We start from the raw sequence: 17,405 nt of genomic DNA on the forward strand, positions 1-17,405 counted from the left end.
TTATGTTACTTAGACAGTTGCATCAATAGACTTAAGGACCTTAACGCGCCGCAATTCACTATAAGTGATAGGGGAGAGTGAAGCTAAATGTAACATGGGTCAATTGTAGGGGAACTTGGGGTAAAAACGCCACCTTAGCTCAAAAGTAGTTCAGGTAGGGTGACCGACTAAAAACAAGTGGATGAGGGAACCCCACAGGATGGGCCATAACCAGTACAGTACTATTGTCAGAAGGACAAAGGATTACCGATCCATGCTTGGAAATTCAGAGAATGATGCAAATTTGGTGCCACATTTATTTGTACACAAAAACAAGTGTGCACTATTAATTACATTTCCTGTTATATGCACAGTAATTAACTGGCTCAAGCCCTCAGACAACTTAATGAATATATTCATCATGTGGAGATTGTGTTCTCCTAATGTGTTACATTTGTCTGAAACCAGCCTCTCCAAAAGTGCAGCAGTTATTGCCCAAATCCTCTGCATTCTCTTCACCACCGGAAACTGCGTTTTCGCTTCGGTCTTTTCACTGAAACAAAATGTAAGAGAGTCAAAGCAATTTAGGAGAATGGAAACCGCAGGTTTGAGTGTCATCATTACATTGTGGTCCATTTATATGCACAAATGAGAGAATATACCATAACAATATAAAAAGAAAATGTCTTTGGTATGACTCGGCTGGGGATAGGGCTGTGGCGCTCACGTATTTGTCAGCCGGTGATTGTCAAGCAAATAACTGTCGGTCTCACAGTAATGGACTGTTAATTAACAAATACTTTTATCTCCTGGCTTCCACGCATAGCCTACAAGCCACTGACTGATGCAGACCTTTGGAACATCTACATTTAAATGTGTTAGGCTCTGATCTGGCTATGCCATACAGCTGTGGGCTACACTAGTTAATTTAGCAGACAGGATTTGCTTAGAATTCCGTGGCATTATTTTATAGTATGAAGAATACAATTGAACAAAGCTGAATAAAATGGAAAGGATATTTTCTCCAAATTATTTGAGGGAGTATACACATGGACTATTCTGTGTTGAGTGGTTAACAAAGAAATAGGAATTCCTTTTTGCTTAATTTAGAGTAATTCATCTAACTTTAGTTCTACAAACGCTGGGCTTTATGTTTTGATTGTTAACACACTGTAAGGCTGCATGATATGACACGAATGATGATTGGAAAAAAGTTGCTTGAAAGGCATGAGCTCTGCTTTGGTTTTTTGTGCAGGCTGTACACATTACATCAGTCACAATTTGACAAGCATCTGATAATGCCTAGAATTTCATGGTGGCATCCCTTTTGTGTGGCCGTAATGCACACCCCCAAAAAAAATCCATGCCTTTTGCAGCCACGGGCCGTTGTGCCCTTCTCCCCGAGTGCTGCGCGCTCCGAATCACCTCTCACGGCTCTCCATCAAAGTGATCGGGTCTTTCTCACAGGCTACAAGTGAAGACAGACACGGGGACGGAACTGCACGCATCCTTATCGAATTCCAAGGTGCATATTGAAGATATTGGAAGAACAGTCCACATTTACTTTGTCAGCCAACAAGATGAGTAGGCCTAACAAACAGCAAAAGTCAGTCTACTATCCCACATAGGTTGACTTTTGTACTATTTTATTCTGTGCGAGAAATAAATATTCCAAAACACACCGCATTTGTCCCTCGTTGCAGTGTTTTTACACCTAAGACAGAATTCTGTCTGTTTTTTTCCTTTTTTTTGGGAGATCACCAGTGCTATTAATTAATTGGATGTCATTGACCCTGCCATACTGTGCAGCTCAAACTTTCATTTTCAATACACAACCTAAAAATGTATTTTAAAAAAATTGTCTGACATGTGAATCGTGATATTTTGATGCATGCCAGAATGTATAACTTTATACAAGCATCAATGACATATTGCTAAGGAGAACGCTTGGTTAAGTGTAAATCCAGACTTAAACTTAGTCGTTTCCTGCCCCCCCTACTTGGCTGTCAGGTAATTGTGTGGGAGGGAACTACTTTGAAGAACACAATAAAAGTGTTTTTTGTATGGATCTGCATTGAAATAATCCTCTATTCACATTGGTAAGTGGCATTGGCCTGTTCTTACATGCAGTCTTGTCCTCCTCTGCAGCACTAAGGAGCCAATATTGGATCTTCTGTTCATCCCCTAATGGAAAGGGACACAGCAGAACAAAAAGCTATTGTAAGGTTGGTGATGACCGGAGTTAAATCAGTGAAATAAAGAGCATAACTTGGCTTGAGGTAAATATGAATAAATATCAGAGGAGGCTGGTTGGAGGCGCTATAGGAGGACGGGCTCATCGTAATGGGTGGAATGGAACCGTATCAAACATATGGGAAACCACTTGACTCCATGTATTCCATTATAGCCATTACTATGAGCCCGTCCTCCTATAGCTCTTCCCACCAGCCTCATCTGGTATCAATCAAGTGACTTAAAAGCCTGGACAGACAGGTAGGTAAAATGGATCAACACAGTACACATTCATCTATCCCTCAAAAGTCAGCTGGCATACACTGAAACACATGGCCTTTGTGGCTTTCTTTGGCAAATTACTATGAATTGACTGACTTATTTCCTAAAACTTCTCAATATTAACTATTGTGGGGGCATTAATTGTGTGACAAGAAACAACTACCAGGTCTATTACGCCCCAGCAGCAAGAATTTGTCCATCCACAATTCAACTGTGGGAACATGGCAGCTCTCAATACCAGGCAACAGAAATAGCAGGCCACTAGTATACGAGAGATTGTTTGTGAGGAGATTGCCTCTGCCCTCGACTTACAATTAAAACCGTTAACTGAAATCAATGGTAGTGTGCACTGCAAAAATAGATACATATTCAACCAAAGTGGGAAATCTGGAGAAGACTCCATGACCTAGAAACAGCGCCAGCTAAGTTGGAAGGGATAATCAAACTCCTAGAAGAGAAAATGGAATCACTTGAAAATAATTATTGTAAATTCAATGTGCGGGTCACAGGACTTGAAACTAGAGTGGAAGCGGGAAACAACTTCCTTCATGAGCAATCTTTTCTATGAGCTGTTCCGGCAGGAGAAGCTGGGTCCCATGCCACTCATTAACATTGTGCACCACACGGATCAACTCCGCAACAGCTCTCGCTGTATGATTGTATGGATCCACAGCTTCGAAGTCAAGCGGCGAATTGTTCACCCTGCAGCGGAATCCAGGGGTCTGACCTATGCAGGGAAGAGGATCAGCATCTACCTAGACCTGAGTGACAAACTGCTAAAACCGAGGGAGACCTACAACGAGGTGAGATTACAGCTACGAGATGCAGCTTCATCCACCCACCCAGCTAAACTCATTCATTTTCCAGAACACAACACACTATTTGCACTGCCAAAGGACTTCATTGAGAAGTACATAAAACCCAATACACAAAACAGACAAGCTGACAGATGGAACCCCATGACTGGCTCATTCAGGTATGCTATCCATGCACAGTCATGCAGCATAGCCTATTGCTATGATGCTGCCCTCAGCATAAGAAAAAGGAGCACACCCCTCATGTTTGGGTACAAAGAACAATATTACTATTATTGCTGAGCATTGAACTTGTTGTAATTATATTGCCTATGTTCCCGAACATTTACACAGGTGATGACACCATGTCAATTAATGAACAATATATGGATCCTACTGCTATACTTTTTTTTAAATGTTAAGAGATTAGGCTTTCATATGTCATATCTAAGTTTTAATTTTATTTTTGTCATTACCCACCCTTACTCATGAAGTCTGCCAACTTAATTGTAAAGGTCTGAATTGGTTACTTATTTTGTTTAGCATCTTTAGTGTTGATAAGCCCATGGGTGTAAAATAAAAAGCAGGACCCACAGGGGAACCCACCCATTGGTCACTCCCTAACCAAAAGAAACTACTGCTGCTACTACTTACATTTTAGAAAAACAATGGCAACACTAGCTATTCTCTTCTGGAATTTCAAAGGCCTTAATATTCCTTTCAAGTGTTCAAGCAGTCTTGACATTCTAGCAAGAAACACACCTGCTCCAAAAGAGACTGAATAGAGAACCATTTGTACAAACAAAAGTAAAATGTGGAATCACAATGATACAAACTCAAATTCACTATCCTTGGTAAAGGTAAAGACCAAGAAAGCATAATCACTTTCCTTAAATGTACCCATAATGGAAATAAAAATTGCCTTAATGTGTATGCTCCAAATTAATATGATCCTCTGAACAGCATAATTGTTAGAATTAACTGAACTGGTTATTGGGACAGACATGAATGCCATTCAGGACATGCGGGACAAATCTAATAAGAGCAACAATTCACAGGCAACCAAGGCTCTCCATCATATACTATCTGATTACAATCTTGACGCCTGGCGAGCTCATAACCCTAAAAGAGTACACTTTCTCTTCAAACAGGCACAAAACATTCTCCTGAATCAATTTCGTACTAAACTCAGCAAAATAAAGAAACATCCCTTTTTCAGGCCCCGGTCTTTCAAAGATATTTAGTAAAAATCCAAATAACTTCAGATCTTCATTGTAAAGGGTTTAAACACTGTTTCCCATTCTTGTTCAATGAACCATAAACAATTAATGAACATGCACCTGTGGAAAGGTCGTTAAGACACCAACAGCTTACAGACAGTCGGCAATTAAGGTCACAGTTATGAAAACTTAGGACACTAAAGAGGCCTTTCTACTGATTCCGATAAATACCAAAAGAAAGATACTCAGGATCCCTGCTCATCTGTGTGAACGTGCCTTAGGCATGCTGCAAAGAGGCATGAGGACTGCAGATGTGGCCAGGGCAATAAATTGCAATGTCCGTACTGTGAGACGCTTAAGACAGCGCTACAGGGAGACCGGGCGGACAGCTGATCGTCCTCGAGGGTGGCAGACCACGTGTAACGACACCTGCACAGGATAGGTACATCCTAACTTCACACCTGCGGGACAGGTACAGGATGGCAACAACTGCAGTTACACCAGGAACGCACAATCCATCCATCAGTGCTCAGACTGTCCGCAATAGGCTGAGAGAGGCTGGACTGAGGGCTTGTAGGCCTGTTGTAAGGCAGGTCCTCACCGTATGGGCACAAACCCACCGTCGCTGGACCAGACAGGACTGGCAAAAGTGCTCTTCACTGACGAGTTGCGGTTATGTCTCACCAGGGGTGATGGTTAGATTCACGTTTATCATCAAAGGAATAAGCGTTACACCGAGGCCTGTACTCTGGAGCGGGATCGATTTGGAGGGGGAGGGTCCGTCGTGTTCTGGGGCGGTGTGTCACAGCATCATCAGACTGAGCTTGTTGTCATTGCAGGCAATCTCAATGCTGTGCGTTACAGGGAAGATATCCTCCTCCCACATGTGGTACCCTTCCTGCAGGCTCATCCTGACATGACCCTCCAGCATGACAATGCCACCAGCCATATTGCTCGTTCTGTGCGTGATTTCCTGCAAGACAGGAATGTCAGTGTTCTGCCATGGCCAGCGAAGAGCACGGATCTCAATCCCATTGAGCACGTCTGGGATCTGTTGGATCGGAGGGTGAGGGCTAGGGCCATTCCCCCCAGAAATGTCCAGGAACTTGCAGGTGCCTTGGTGGAAGAGTGGGGTAACATCTCACAGCAAGAACTGGCAAATCTGGTGCAGTCCATGAGGAGATGCACTGCAGTACTTAATGCAGCTGATAATAGTCAGTATCTGGTGTGGCTATTTTAGATTTTGATCCCCCCTTTGTTCAGGGACATATTATTCAATTTCTGTAAGTCACATGTCTGTGGAACGTGTTCAGTTTATGTCTCAGTTGTTGAATCATGTTCATACATGTTAAGTTTGCTGAAAATAAAACGCAGTTGACTGAGAGGATGTTTATTTTTTTGCTTTTTTTAAGCGTTTTTTTGGCAGAAATGCTCTGGAAAATGTGAACTCTCATGTGCCTTAATAACAGAACTTGTATTCCATCTGTAAATGTGAATAGAATTGTTAAATTACGAGCCTAGTTGGTTTAGCCACAGAAAAAGCCCGCAACCTTCCTGCTAGCCATGATTGGCTGAGATAATGAGTGGACTGGACATGCCGAGAAAGGAGTTTGGATTGGTCTGACATGTAGCACGCTGGTCAGTAGATGTAGGTAATACTGTAACGCAGCTTTTTTGTTGTTGTTGCGATATCACATAATAGAACTGCAAAAGTATTGCTCTCCGGTGGAATTGGAGTATGATAGCTCAGGAGATTCTGGTGTTTGATTGCAAATATGCAGAGGGAGTCGAGAACACACAGAAGGCTGTTGTATAAAACACTTCTCTGGATTACATCTTCAAACTAAGGGCAATCATGGCATCCGTGACAGAGGGAGAACTGTCCATCCATGTATACAGATAAGATAGTCTAGGTAGCTACATTTTCAGATATTACACGTTTCTAAATTGTCAGAAAGTATTTTGTTTCAAGTTAGTGTACGGTTAGCTAGCAAGCTAAAGTTGGACGTAGATCTGTGTAGTAATATTATTTGTATTGCTTGTTATAGCCTAAGGTTAGCTAGCATTGAACTTGGTTGGTTAGTTACCTGCAGATTCATGCAGGGTAGTAACGTTATGAGTTGATATTATGGTTAATTGTTTAGCTAGCTACATGTCTAAACAAAAACTCCACTATGCAAGTAACCATTTCACAAAAATGTTGATGTCACTGCGACAACTGTCGATAGACGTAGCTGGCAAATTCACTCTGGCTATCTACTTCGATTTCAGAGCACTCTCGTCTGAGTGTGCCAGAGCGCAGAATAACTGACAAATTTGCGGACGGCCATATTCAAGTGTTGAGCGGTGTCAGTAAACGGAAAAAAAGCGTAATTAATTTGTTGCCAGCAGCACAGTTAAGGTCACCAACGCTCTAGATAACAAAAACAGCCTAAGTGCTAGGGCGAGTAAAATGGTGAGTTGTTCTCTCATTTGTGTCTGGAAGTAGCTAGCAAGCTAACCAACATAAGCTTGGGTGCTTGACAGCGGTTAGTTCAGAACGCTCAGATCAACCCTACTCCTCAGTCAGAGCATCCAGTGTGCTCTCTGAAAGCTCCGAGAGAAAAACTGTGTTTATTTACGAACGGACAATCTGACAACGCTCTGAGTTTACAAATGCCCAGAGCGAACTCTGGCAATCCAGAATGAATTTACAAAACACACCATTAGTATAAACCAGGCTTTAGTCTTGAAATCTTTGGTTGTTTAGTACATGTCCTCACATGTGAATCCTTAAAGAGCTGGGTGGGGCTAAAGCTTAAGAGGGTGTGAACAATGCTGAATAGTGCTCTCCAGTAGGTGTACCAAAACATTGAAGGGCCATTTTCTCAAAAGTGAGGTAACAAGTTGGTCAACTTTCAAAGCAGAATTATTTTCCTTTTGTTCCTCAACTTCACAATATTACAGTACCAGTCAAAAGTTTGGACACACCTACTCATTGAAGGGTTTCTTTATTTTTACTATTTTCTACATTGTAGAATAATAGAAGACATCATAACTATGAAATAACATATGGAATCATAAAGTAACCCCAAAAGTGTTCACACACATACATACATATTAGATTCTTTAAAGTAGCCACCCTTTGCCTTGACAGCTTTGCACAATCTTGGCATTCTCTCAACCAGCTTCATGAGGTAGTCACCTGGAATGCATTTCAATTAACAGGTGTGTCTTGGTGAAAGTTATTTTGTGGAATTTCTTTCCTTCTCAATGTGTTTGAGCCAATCAGTTGTGTTGTGACAAGGTAGGGGTGCTATACAGAAGATAGCCCTATTTGGTAAAAGACCAAGTCCATATTATGGCAAGAACAGCTCAAATAAGCAAAGCGAATTGACAGTCCATCATAACTATAAAGACATGGTCAGTCAATGCCAAACATTTTAAGAACTTTGAACATTTCTTTATGTGCAGTCCCAAAAACCATCAAGCGCTATGATGAAACTAGCTCTCATAAGGACCACCACAGGAAAGGAAGACCCAGAGTTACCTCTGCTGCAGAGGATAAGTTCATTAGAGCTTCCAACCTCAGAAATTGCAGCCCAAATAAATGCTTTACTGAGTTCAAGTAACAGACATCAACTGTTCAGGAGACTGCATGAACCAGGCCTTCATTGACTAATTGCTGCAAAGAAAACACGACACTAATAAAAGAGACTTGCTTGGGCCAAGAAACACGAGCAATGGACATTAGACTGGTGGAAATCTGTCCTTTGGTCTGATGAGTCCAAATTGGAGATTTTTGATTCCAACCGCTGTATCTTTGTAAGATGCAGAGTGGGTGAACAGATGATCTCCGCATGTGTGGTTCCCACAGTGAAGCACGGAGGAGGAAGTGCGATGGTGTGGGGGTGCTTTGCTGGTGACACAGTTGGTGATTTATTTATAATTCAAGGCACACTTAACCAGCATGGCTACCACAGCATTCTGCAGCGATACGCCATTCCATCAGGTTTACAATTAGTAGGACAATCATTTGTTTTTCCACAGGACAATGACCCAAAACACACCTCCAAGCTGTGTAAGGGCTATTTGACCAAAAAGGAGAGTGCTGGAATGCTGGATCAAATGACCTGGCCTCCACAATCACCCGATCTCAACCCAATTGAGAATGCGGCCCAACTCATCCCAAACAGAGTCAATGAAAAGCAGCCAACAAGTGCTCAGCATGTGTGTGGGAGCTCCTTCAAGACTGTTGTTAAAGCATTACTCATGAAGCTGGTTGAGAGAATGCCAAGAGTGTGCGAAGCCGTTAAGGCAAAGGGTGGCTACTTTGAAGAATGTCAAATATATTTTGATTTGTTTTACACTTTTTTGGTTACTACATGATTCCATATGTGTTATTTTGGGCAGCAGGTAGCCTAGTGGTTAGAGCGTTGGGCCAGTAACCCAAAGGTTGCTAGATCGAATCCCCGAGCTGACAAGGTAGTTATAAACCCACTGTTCTTAACTGACTTGCCTAGTTAAATGAAAATCTTAGTTTTGATGTCTTCACTATTATTCTACAACACAAATAGGAAAATGGCACAAAGAGGGCTGCTTTGCTTCTAGTCCTTAGGAAACATTGCATTATTTCTTACATTGTTAGCCCAGAAAATCTTGTGTTACATACAGCCAGGAAGAACTATTGGATATCAGAGCAGCGTCAACTAACCAGCACTACAACCAGGAAAATGACTTCCCTGAAGCGGATCCTTCGTTCTTGCCACCCAGGACAATTTATACTGAGGGTAATTGACAAGCTTTAAGAGATGTACAACGTGAGCTCAAAAGACAGATACTGGTGGACAAAGAGGCATAGAAACAAAGGGTAGAGAGGACCCTCTCTTCAGGAAACTCAATAGATTAAATCCATCGCTAGAGCCCCCCCACAGGCAAGGGAAAAAAGCAATGCTGACGTAGGGAGACATGAGGGCCAGAACATTGCTAATGTTTTCTCCTCAAGACTTTGCCCAGCAGAGGAGTTAATGATCAATTCTTACTCTCAACATGGTCTATAGACATCTAGAAGGTGCCAAATCCCATGTCAGGGTTCTGTTGGCTTTTCTTCTGCCTTACACACAATCCAGCCTTACATTCTGGCACAGAGACTCCTAAGGGACTTCTCCTTTGATTGGGGTCTGGTTATGTGGCTGTTGGACTTCATGAGCCACAGCGGGTCAAAGTAGGTCCCCACATGTCAGACACACACCACCAACACAGGCTCTCCTCAGGGATGTGTTTTGTCCCCACTCCTGTACACCAATAGTTGTACTAGTTCCCATCCTGACAGACACCTCGTTAAGTTCGCTGATGACACTGCCTTGATCAGCCTGTTGCATGACGAGGAACACCATGGCCCGGTCCTAAATGACTTTGTAGAGTGGTGTGACAAATCACACTTGGTCCTCAAGACCAAAGAGATGTGCATAGACTTCAGGAAGTGTACAACACCTACCTCTACAACATCTATCAGTGGTCAGAACATATAGATTGTAGAAGAAAACAAATATCTGGGTGTCCTCTTGGACAATAACCTTCAGTGGAGTAAATGTACAGACCTGATCTACAAAAGACAGTCACTGTACTACACTAACTCGGTTTTAGAAATCTTTCATTGAGAGCATCTTAACTTTTTGTATTATTTGTTGGTTTGGCAATGCCACTGTCAGCCAGAGAAATATGCTGAGAAGGATTATCACCACAGCAAGCAAGGTACTTGGAGTTAAACAGAAAGGCATGTGTGAGATTTTTATGGTCAGAGCCCTTCACAAGGCTCAAATCATTTTAGACCCAAGCCACCCCCTTGGGTGACTTTGAACTACTCCCCTCTGGGTGCAGATATAGGGCACCCCTCGGCAGGAAAAACAGAACTAGACAATTTGTACCAGGTGTGATATCCCTCCTAACAACCCAGTAAGGCCAGCAGGCTAGTCTCTTTTTATTGGTATGTAACTTATGAAAGTTGTATTGTCAATCTGTTTTGTATTTAAACGGCACTTTAAACGTGTACATGACACTGCAACAATTTCCCCATGGGACAATAAAGTCAGTAAAGTAAAGAGGCCATGCCCTGACAAATTGAGGCTGATCTGAGGACAAAAGGTGGATGCAATTCAATATTAGGAAGGTGTTTCTAATGTTTTGTACACTTGGATGGCCACAGGGGCAGAAATCCCGGGGGGGACACGACCCCCCCCATCCTGGGAAAAATATGATTTGTCCCCCCCAATATATCACTGAAACATAACTATGTAATTTAAATAATATTAATAATACGCAAAGAAAGCAATTGTGCTGATTATAGACACTTAATAGCGCGTTTTTAAGTTTCAAAAGATTGCGACCCCCCCACCCTTTGCCTCACAATGGTTTGATCCACTGCCGGTTCCTTAGCTTGCGAGGTAACGTAGAGGTCGTATCTACTGTCTGAAAGGCACTCAATGCACGTAACTGACGTGAGGTTAATCCAGTCAATCGCGCACACACACTAGCTGAATATGCAGAGCTAGCGCGCAAATATTAACTATTAAGCTAGCTAGTACCTATTCCATTTATGTGGCGTCGTCAAAGATGGAATCTTTGCTATCGTCAATTTATTCCAAGATCAGCATGCATGTAAGTTAGTGCTTCAAAGTCCCTGTGATAAGGTTAGCGATAAACTGAAGTCCAAACTGAACAGAACTACACTCTCTTCTACCATTGTCTTAAATATATTTAATGGTCTCGTTGCAAAAGCTAAATTGTCGCAAGGGAACTTTTATTTATATATTTTATTTCACCTTTATTTAAGCCGGGTAGCAAAGATTATAGCAAACACCACTGAATTGGTGCTCGCTAGCTTTGCAAATTCAGCTATTGTTAGAAGCCAGCCAATATGAAACAAACGATTAAAATTACAGAAGGTTGCAGCATATGTTGTGTAAATGGTGAACTCATACAGCTGTCAACTCTTGTCACTGCAATCCGTTTCACATTTGCTAGCTACCTTTTAGATCGAAGCCCATATAGAATGATAGAAGATATGATAGAAGCCCATCTCCTACTGTAAATAACCTACATACTGTGTGTGTAGCCAACCAGGTAGAAAAAAATGGCAGAAAAAAGACTGACAGAGTATTTTTCAGTACACCAAAACACAAAGTAAGAACCCTAGTAGCCTAATATCTCAAAGACTAGTTGATAAAATGTTCATAAGAAAGAAATGAAATTCTAATGGAAATGTTTCACAATTATGTCATTAGGCAGAGCAGGCAACAGATGGCACACAGACAGCAGAGTTGGGGACAGATATGCAGGGACAGACTGGCAGAGACAGGGAGTCTCAGGTAAGTTTGTTGAGTCTTTGTTTGGCAACATTATGAAAGGTTCTCAATTTTTTTGACTTGTAAAATAGGAACATAATTGGAAAATGCCATGGATACCCCCACTCTCAACTTTAACAAATCTTAGTTCAGTCACCAGTTTAAGGCAATGGTATTGCTGTTGTGATTAGTTGTGTAGTTTTGGCTACCGGTAGTTAGGAGTACGGCAAACACCTTATTTCTTTGGTTCCTCAATATACATTTACCATATTAAACGTAGGCTGTGTTACAGCACTACTTTTGGTGTCCCCCTCAGGAATTGCTCTTGAGAAAATGTAATGTAATTGTCCCCTCCAAAGTTGATATCAGATTTTCGCCCCTGGATGGCCATATACACCATACAACTAGGCCTTATTGCTTAATTATATTGTAGCTTATTTTCAAAGATACATTACTGTATTCCTAGCTCAGAACATTATTAACCCGCTCAAGAGACAAAATAATTAATCACGGTGCAATGATTTGGGGCTCCCGAGTGGCGCAGCAGTCTAAGGCACTGCATCTCAGTGCTAGAGGCGTTACTACAGACCCCGGTTCGATTCCATGTATCACAACGGCCGTGATTGGGAATCCCATAGGTCGGCACTCAAAAGGCCCAGCGTCGCCCGGGTTAGGCCGTCATTGTAAATAAGAATTTGTTCTTAACGGACTTGCCTAGTTAAATAAAAGGTTAAATAAGTGTTGTGGCAGATGCCAAGTTTACCCCATGGTTCAGGTGCCTATGAGTCTGAACATGCCCTTAAGAGTAATTCATGCAAGTGGAATTAAAATAGACTAAGCGGAATCCATCCTGGTGTGACCACTTGTCTAGCTGCCTGTTAGTGGTGCAGCCATAACAGAACCTCAGTCTGACAGGCCTGAAGGTGTTCTCTTGCTTTGTGGTTAGCTTTAAAAGTTTATCTACATCACTGTTGACTTTCGAGAAATTCCCCCAAACATCTCACCCCCCCCCCCAAAAAAGAGTTCTCATCAAACAAAGAGGTATACTGACCTTCCCCACAGAGGTTCTTGTGGGTTCGGGCCCTGAGTGATGGAGCCCTACTTTTGTGATATTTGGGAGCCTCTTTAATGTAGCCTGTTCCAGAAAAGGATGTGTCCATCTCCACCTGGCGATGCCGCCGTGACTTCGAGGCCTGTGGATAAACATAAAAATGATCAATCAGTTCAAAAGTATTCCATTGAATAGGACACTGAGTATATCCACTAGCCAGTAATGCAATAAATTAAGAATTGATAAACCAGATGCATGTGATGCAGACAAGAAAAAATATACCACATGTAGGGCAACATTTCCCTTGTCCTTAACTCCATTAGCAAAAGCCACAGTCCCAGTTTTGTTGGCGTTGCCATGCAAATCACTAAATTCATGAACAAAGGCTAATTAGCATACTCCCCAATACACCTTCCGGTAGCTTCACCTCTGTTGTAGGAAAGTTGGCAAGGGGCACCTTTGATCAGATATATTTAAGTTGGTTCTCCAGCAGTGATCAGCGACATTCAATGTGTGGTGCATTATGGGGATAAACAATAGAAATGCCTGCTTCTGATGTTTTTCAAGGTGTTCAGTATTTGATGTCGAACATGGCCAAGATCTGTGCAGACACCTACAGGTGAGCGGAAAATACCAAACAAGTCATTGCTCAGATTTTTTTGCTCATTGTGCACCTTTTAGCAAGAGGAAAATGTTGCCCATCATTTTCTATTAACAAAACATGTCTTTAAACACATGCATAGCCATTATAAAGTGGTGTATGAAATAAACTATGTATTGGACAAGCAGTGTCAAACTCAATTCCTGGAGGGATGTATATCTGCTGGTTTGTCATTTTCTTTCAGTTAATGTCCAATTAAGACCCAGACAACCAGGTGAGCGGAGTTCTTAACTAATCAATTACCTTAATAAAGTACAAGGGAGGAGCGAAAGGCCGCAGACACGCTGCCCTCAGACTGGAGTTTGACAGATATGCATTGAACACTTAACAGTGGCACATGAAATTAAGTGTGAAAAATCACTTGTTCAGCAGACCTCTGCAAGACACCCGTATGATTTTGTCTTGATGGATGCCAGAAGCTGTGCCCTATTGGAAGACTGGACAAAAAGAGAGCTTATTCAGGAAAGGATAAGACCTTCAATGCTTGCAATGTCACCATCTGGCCAACTGTGGTACTCACCAGTGTTGACATAAAACCATTGCACACTCCCAAAGGGTTTTTTAGTTTGTTAGTCAATGTAGTATATTCTAGCAATGTTAGTACAGTAGCAAAACAAGCAGTGCTGTGCAGAAGGCTTTCTAGCATTTAACGGTCTATGCCAAGTTCCCAAATAGTCATAACGTTATTTCATTACAGTACAAAAAAAAGAGGCTAACTATGCTAAAGCTTACCTCGACCTGCTGGGCTTTTTCCTCAGCATCAACCAGGTGGTCTGCATCTCCACGGTTCTAAGCACAACAAAAAGCCTAGTTTAAAAATCACACCTAGTTTCTGGGCTCAAATATTTCTTCAGAGTAGAAATGTACATTTGATGAATTGCCAACAAAAATGTTTATAGTGTGAAAGTGACAATTAAACACTGCTGCATTGAAATATGCTTTCTCGCTGCGCCATAAGAATAGAGGCTCACCTCATGCCTGTCCTGCCAGTGGAGGAACTCAAGCACACAGCTGTGCAAGCGGGCCGGCAGGTCCTGTTGGGTCACCGCAATGGATGACCTCTCCAAGACAGACGCCTTCAGCCGCTCATAGTGACCCTGAATGTTAGCCACCTCCTATGTGCAATGCAAACAAAACACACTTGCCAGACAACAAAACAGTCCGATATGCTAAATTAATCCAGAGGGACATTCAATGTGAAAATAGTTTCTCGTGACAAACTGTTACATAAAACTAAATACCTACGTAAAACCATTGCAACAAGTTTTGCAGTAACATACAGTGCATTCGGAAAGTATTCAGACCTTGACTTTTCCAACATTGTTACATTAAAAGGATTAAATAGAATGTTCTCCCTCAATCTACGATACACCGTCATCGTAAATAAGAATTGTTCTGAACTGACTTGCCTAGTTAAATACCGGTTACATTAAAAAAAAAAAAAAAAAAAAAATTAAAAATAAAAACAATACCCCATAATGATGAAGCAAAAACAGGTTCAGAAATGTTTGCAAATTTATTTTAAAAATACCTTCATAGGTATTTAGACGCTATGAGACTTGAAATTGAGCTCAGGTGCATCCTGTTTCCATTAATCATCATTGAGATGTTTCTAATACTTGATTGGAGTCCACCTGTGGTAAATTCAATTGATTGGACATTATTTGAAAAGGCACACAGCTGTCTATATAAGGTCCCACAGTTGACCGTGCATGTCAGAGCAAAGACCAAGCCATGAGGTGGAATGAATTGTCTGTAAAGCTCCAAGACAGGATTGTGTCAAGGCACAGATCTGCGGTAGGGTACCAGAATTTAAGGTCACCAAGAATACAGTGGCCTCCATCACTCTTAAATGGAAGAAGTTTGGAACCACCAAGACACTTCCTAGAGCTGGCCGCCTGGGCAAACTGAGCAATCGGGGGAGAAGGGCCTTGGTCAAGGAAGTTTGTGTGTAGATGGGGTTTGTGTGTAGATGGATTCAATATGTTTTTCATCAATTTTAGAATAAGGTTGTAACGTAACAATGTGAAAAAAGTCTAAGGGGTCTGTAATTTCCAAATGTACTGTAGGCATAGGTAGTTTATTCTACCCACATTTTTTCCTAATTGTAGGCTACCTTTAGCACTTGATGTTGATAAAGTATTTTAATGTTGAAATCTTGGCCAGTCGCATGTGAATTCTGTAAGAGATGGTCGAGCCAAGGCTTAAGAGGGTGTGAACGATACTAAATGGGCAAAAACAAAGAGCAGCACTGTAGCTGTGCAATGTGAAATGTTATTTTTAATATACAACTAATCTAATACTGTTAATGGTTGCCTAATGAGGGGACTTGGCGAGAATGTTCAGAGAATCCATTTATGTAATTTGTTTAAAGTATTCTTTTCCCAACGATTAATGTAGAGCAAGTGTGAAAATCGCAGAAAAATGTTTGAATGCCCTTTTCTCCTAAATGGGATTTCACTTGATCAACTTTTAAAGCAGCATTACGTCCCCCATGTTTTCTCCAACTACAGTAGATGGGGTCTCCAACCTTTTCTAGCAGGACAGCTTGTTCCAGTTCCCGCCAATATCCAGCAACTTCACACAGCCATTGTAGAGGAGTAGGACAACATTCCACAGGCCACAATCAACAGCCTGATCAACTCTATGCAAAGGAGATGCGTCATGCTGTATGATGAGTGGTTTTCTGATCCACACCCCTACATTTTTTAAGGCATCTTAAAACCCATCGATTAGAGCCTAATTTAAATTGACTGATTTCCTTATATGAACTAACTCGGTGAACAAAAAACAAAAATTGTTGCATGTTTATATTTTTGTTCAGTCTATATGCACAAAACAGCCCGACCACATTTTGACTGGATGGTACGAGACAGGCTTTAGACGCACACCCACATTATAGCCTGCTGATGTTCAAAAAGCCTCTTCACACATTCAGTGGGAGATCTGATTCCCCAGTGTGACACGGAACCGTTTTTTACGGCAACAAAGTTTTTAATAGAGCAAAAGCCATACTTGTAGCATATCTGTAGAGATGAGGTCCTTGACCCTTTCCGGACGGTCACGGAACTCCTCGCACACCTTGTGAAGCTGGGGCTTCTTCTTCACACGGAAGGTCAACTACAGGTGGACACAGTGAACCGCAGTAGAGGGTCAATTCCATCTAAATCAATTAAAAGTGCAATCTGTCTTAATACAAGTTCAATAAGTAACATTTCTGGTAAAAAAGTATTGACCTTACAAAACTAAGGGGGAGGGTCTATACACGTGTACTCTGCTGCACTGATTGGCTTAAATGGAGCCAAGTTTGGTGTGTGCACGCAGAGACAGCGGAAGTAGGTTGTGACATGTGCGGCCGCACTCCCTGGTCTACGCACCTTTGAAGTTTAGATGGGTTAAATGGAACACACTGAAATCTGAACAATGACTGTGGGCCTAGAACCTTTCACATGTAGCCTAATACAATATAAACTTCTGCAGAATTAATTATTTCTTACACCAAATAACATTGTTTCGGGAACAGGAGTGGAGAAATATGATTTTTCAGCATCTTGAGAGAGAATAGGAATGTGTGGTTAAAGGCGCTGCATGGTCAATCCGACATCTGCATTGGACGTGCAGAATTTACAGTGATACGGCCTCCGCAGAAGTCAGGGCACTCCTACTTCTTGCGCTACACGCAGCAGAGCTGTTGTGATGGAAGTGAGTGTGTTTATACAGGACCTCCCGCCCCCACATAACATCAACCAATCCTGTCAATGTGGAGCTATAAAGGAGCCCTCTGCATTGGTATATAAGCATAAATTGGCTTTTAAGGGACAGTGTATAAACTTTGTTTTCAGCAATATTAAAGCTACCAGTATT

At 41.8% G+C, this 17,405-nt stretch overlaps 1 protein-coding gene across 2 annotated transcripts in view; it reads right to left on the minus strand.

The window, feature by feature from the left end:
* Positions 1 to 278: 278 nt before the first annotated feature.
* Positions 279 to 17,405, minus strand: part of LOC115174664 (snRNA-activating protein complex subunit 1) — a 38,237-nt gene continuing 21,110 nt past the window's right edge. For both annotated transcript variants that reach the window (XM_029733422.1, XM_029733421.1), the window contains exons 5-11: positions 16,557 to 16,661; positions 14,513 to 14,656; positions 14,274 to 14,330; positions 13,916 to 13,978; positions 12,881 to 13,022; positions 2,104 to 2,163; positions 279 to 532 (exon numbers count right to left, since the gene is read on the minus strand). In XM_029733422.1, the coding sequence (XP_029589282.1) occupies positions 495 to 532; positions 2,104 to 2,163; positions 12,881 to 13,022; positions 13,916 to 13,978; positions 14,274 to 14,330; positions 14,513 to 14,656; positions 16,557 to 16,661 (609 nt within the window). In that variant the 3' untranslated portion in view covers positions 279 to 494. The remainder of the gene's footprint in view (positions 533 to 2,103; positions 2,164 to 12,880; positions 13,023 to 13,915; positions 13,979 to 14,273; positions 14,331 to 14,512; positions 14,657 to 16,556; positions 16,662 to 17,405) is intronic.

The sequence above is a fragment of the Salmo trutta genome, chromosome 35 (assembly GCF_901001165.1).
Source record: "Salmo trutta chromosome 35, fSalTru1.1, whole genome shotgun sequence".
NCBI classification, from domain to species: Eukaryota; Metazoa; Chordata; class Actinopteri; order Salmoniformes; family Salmonidae; genus Salmo; species Salmo trutta.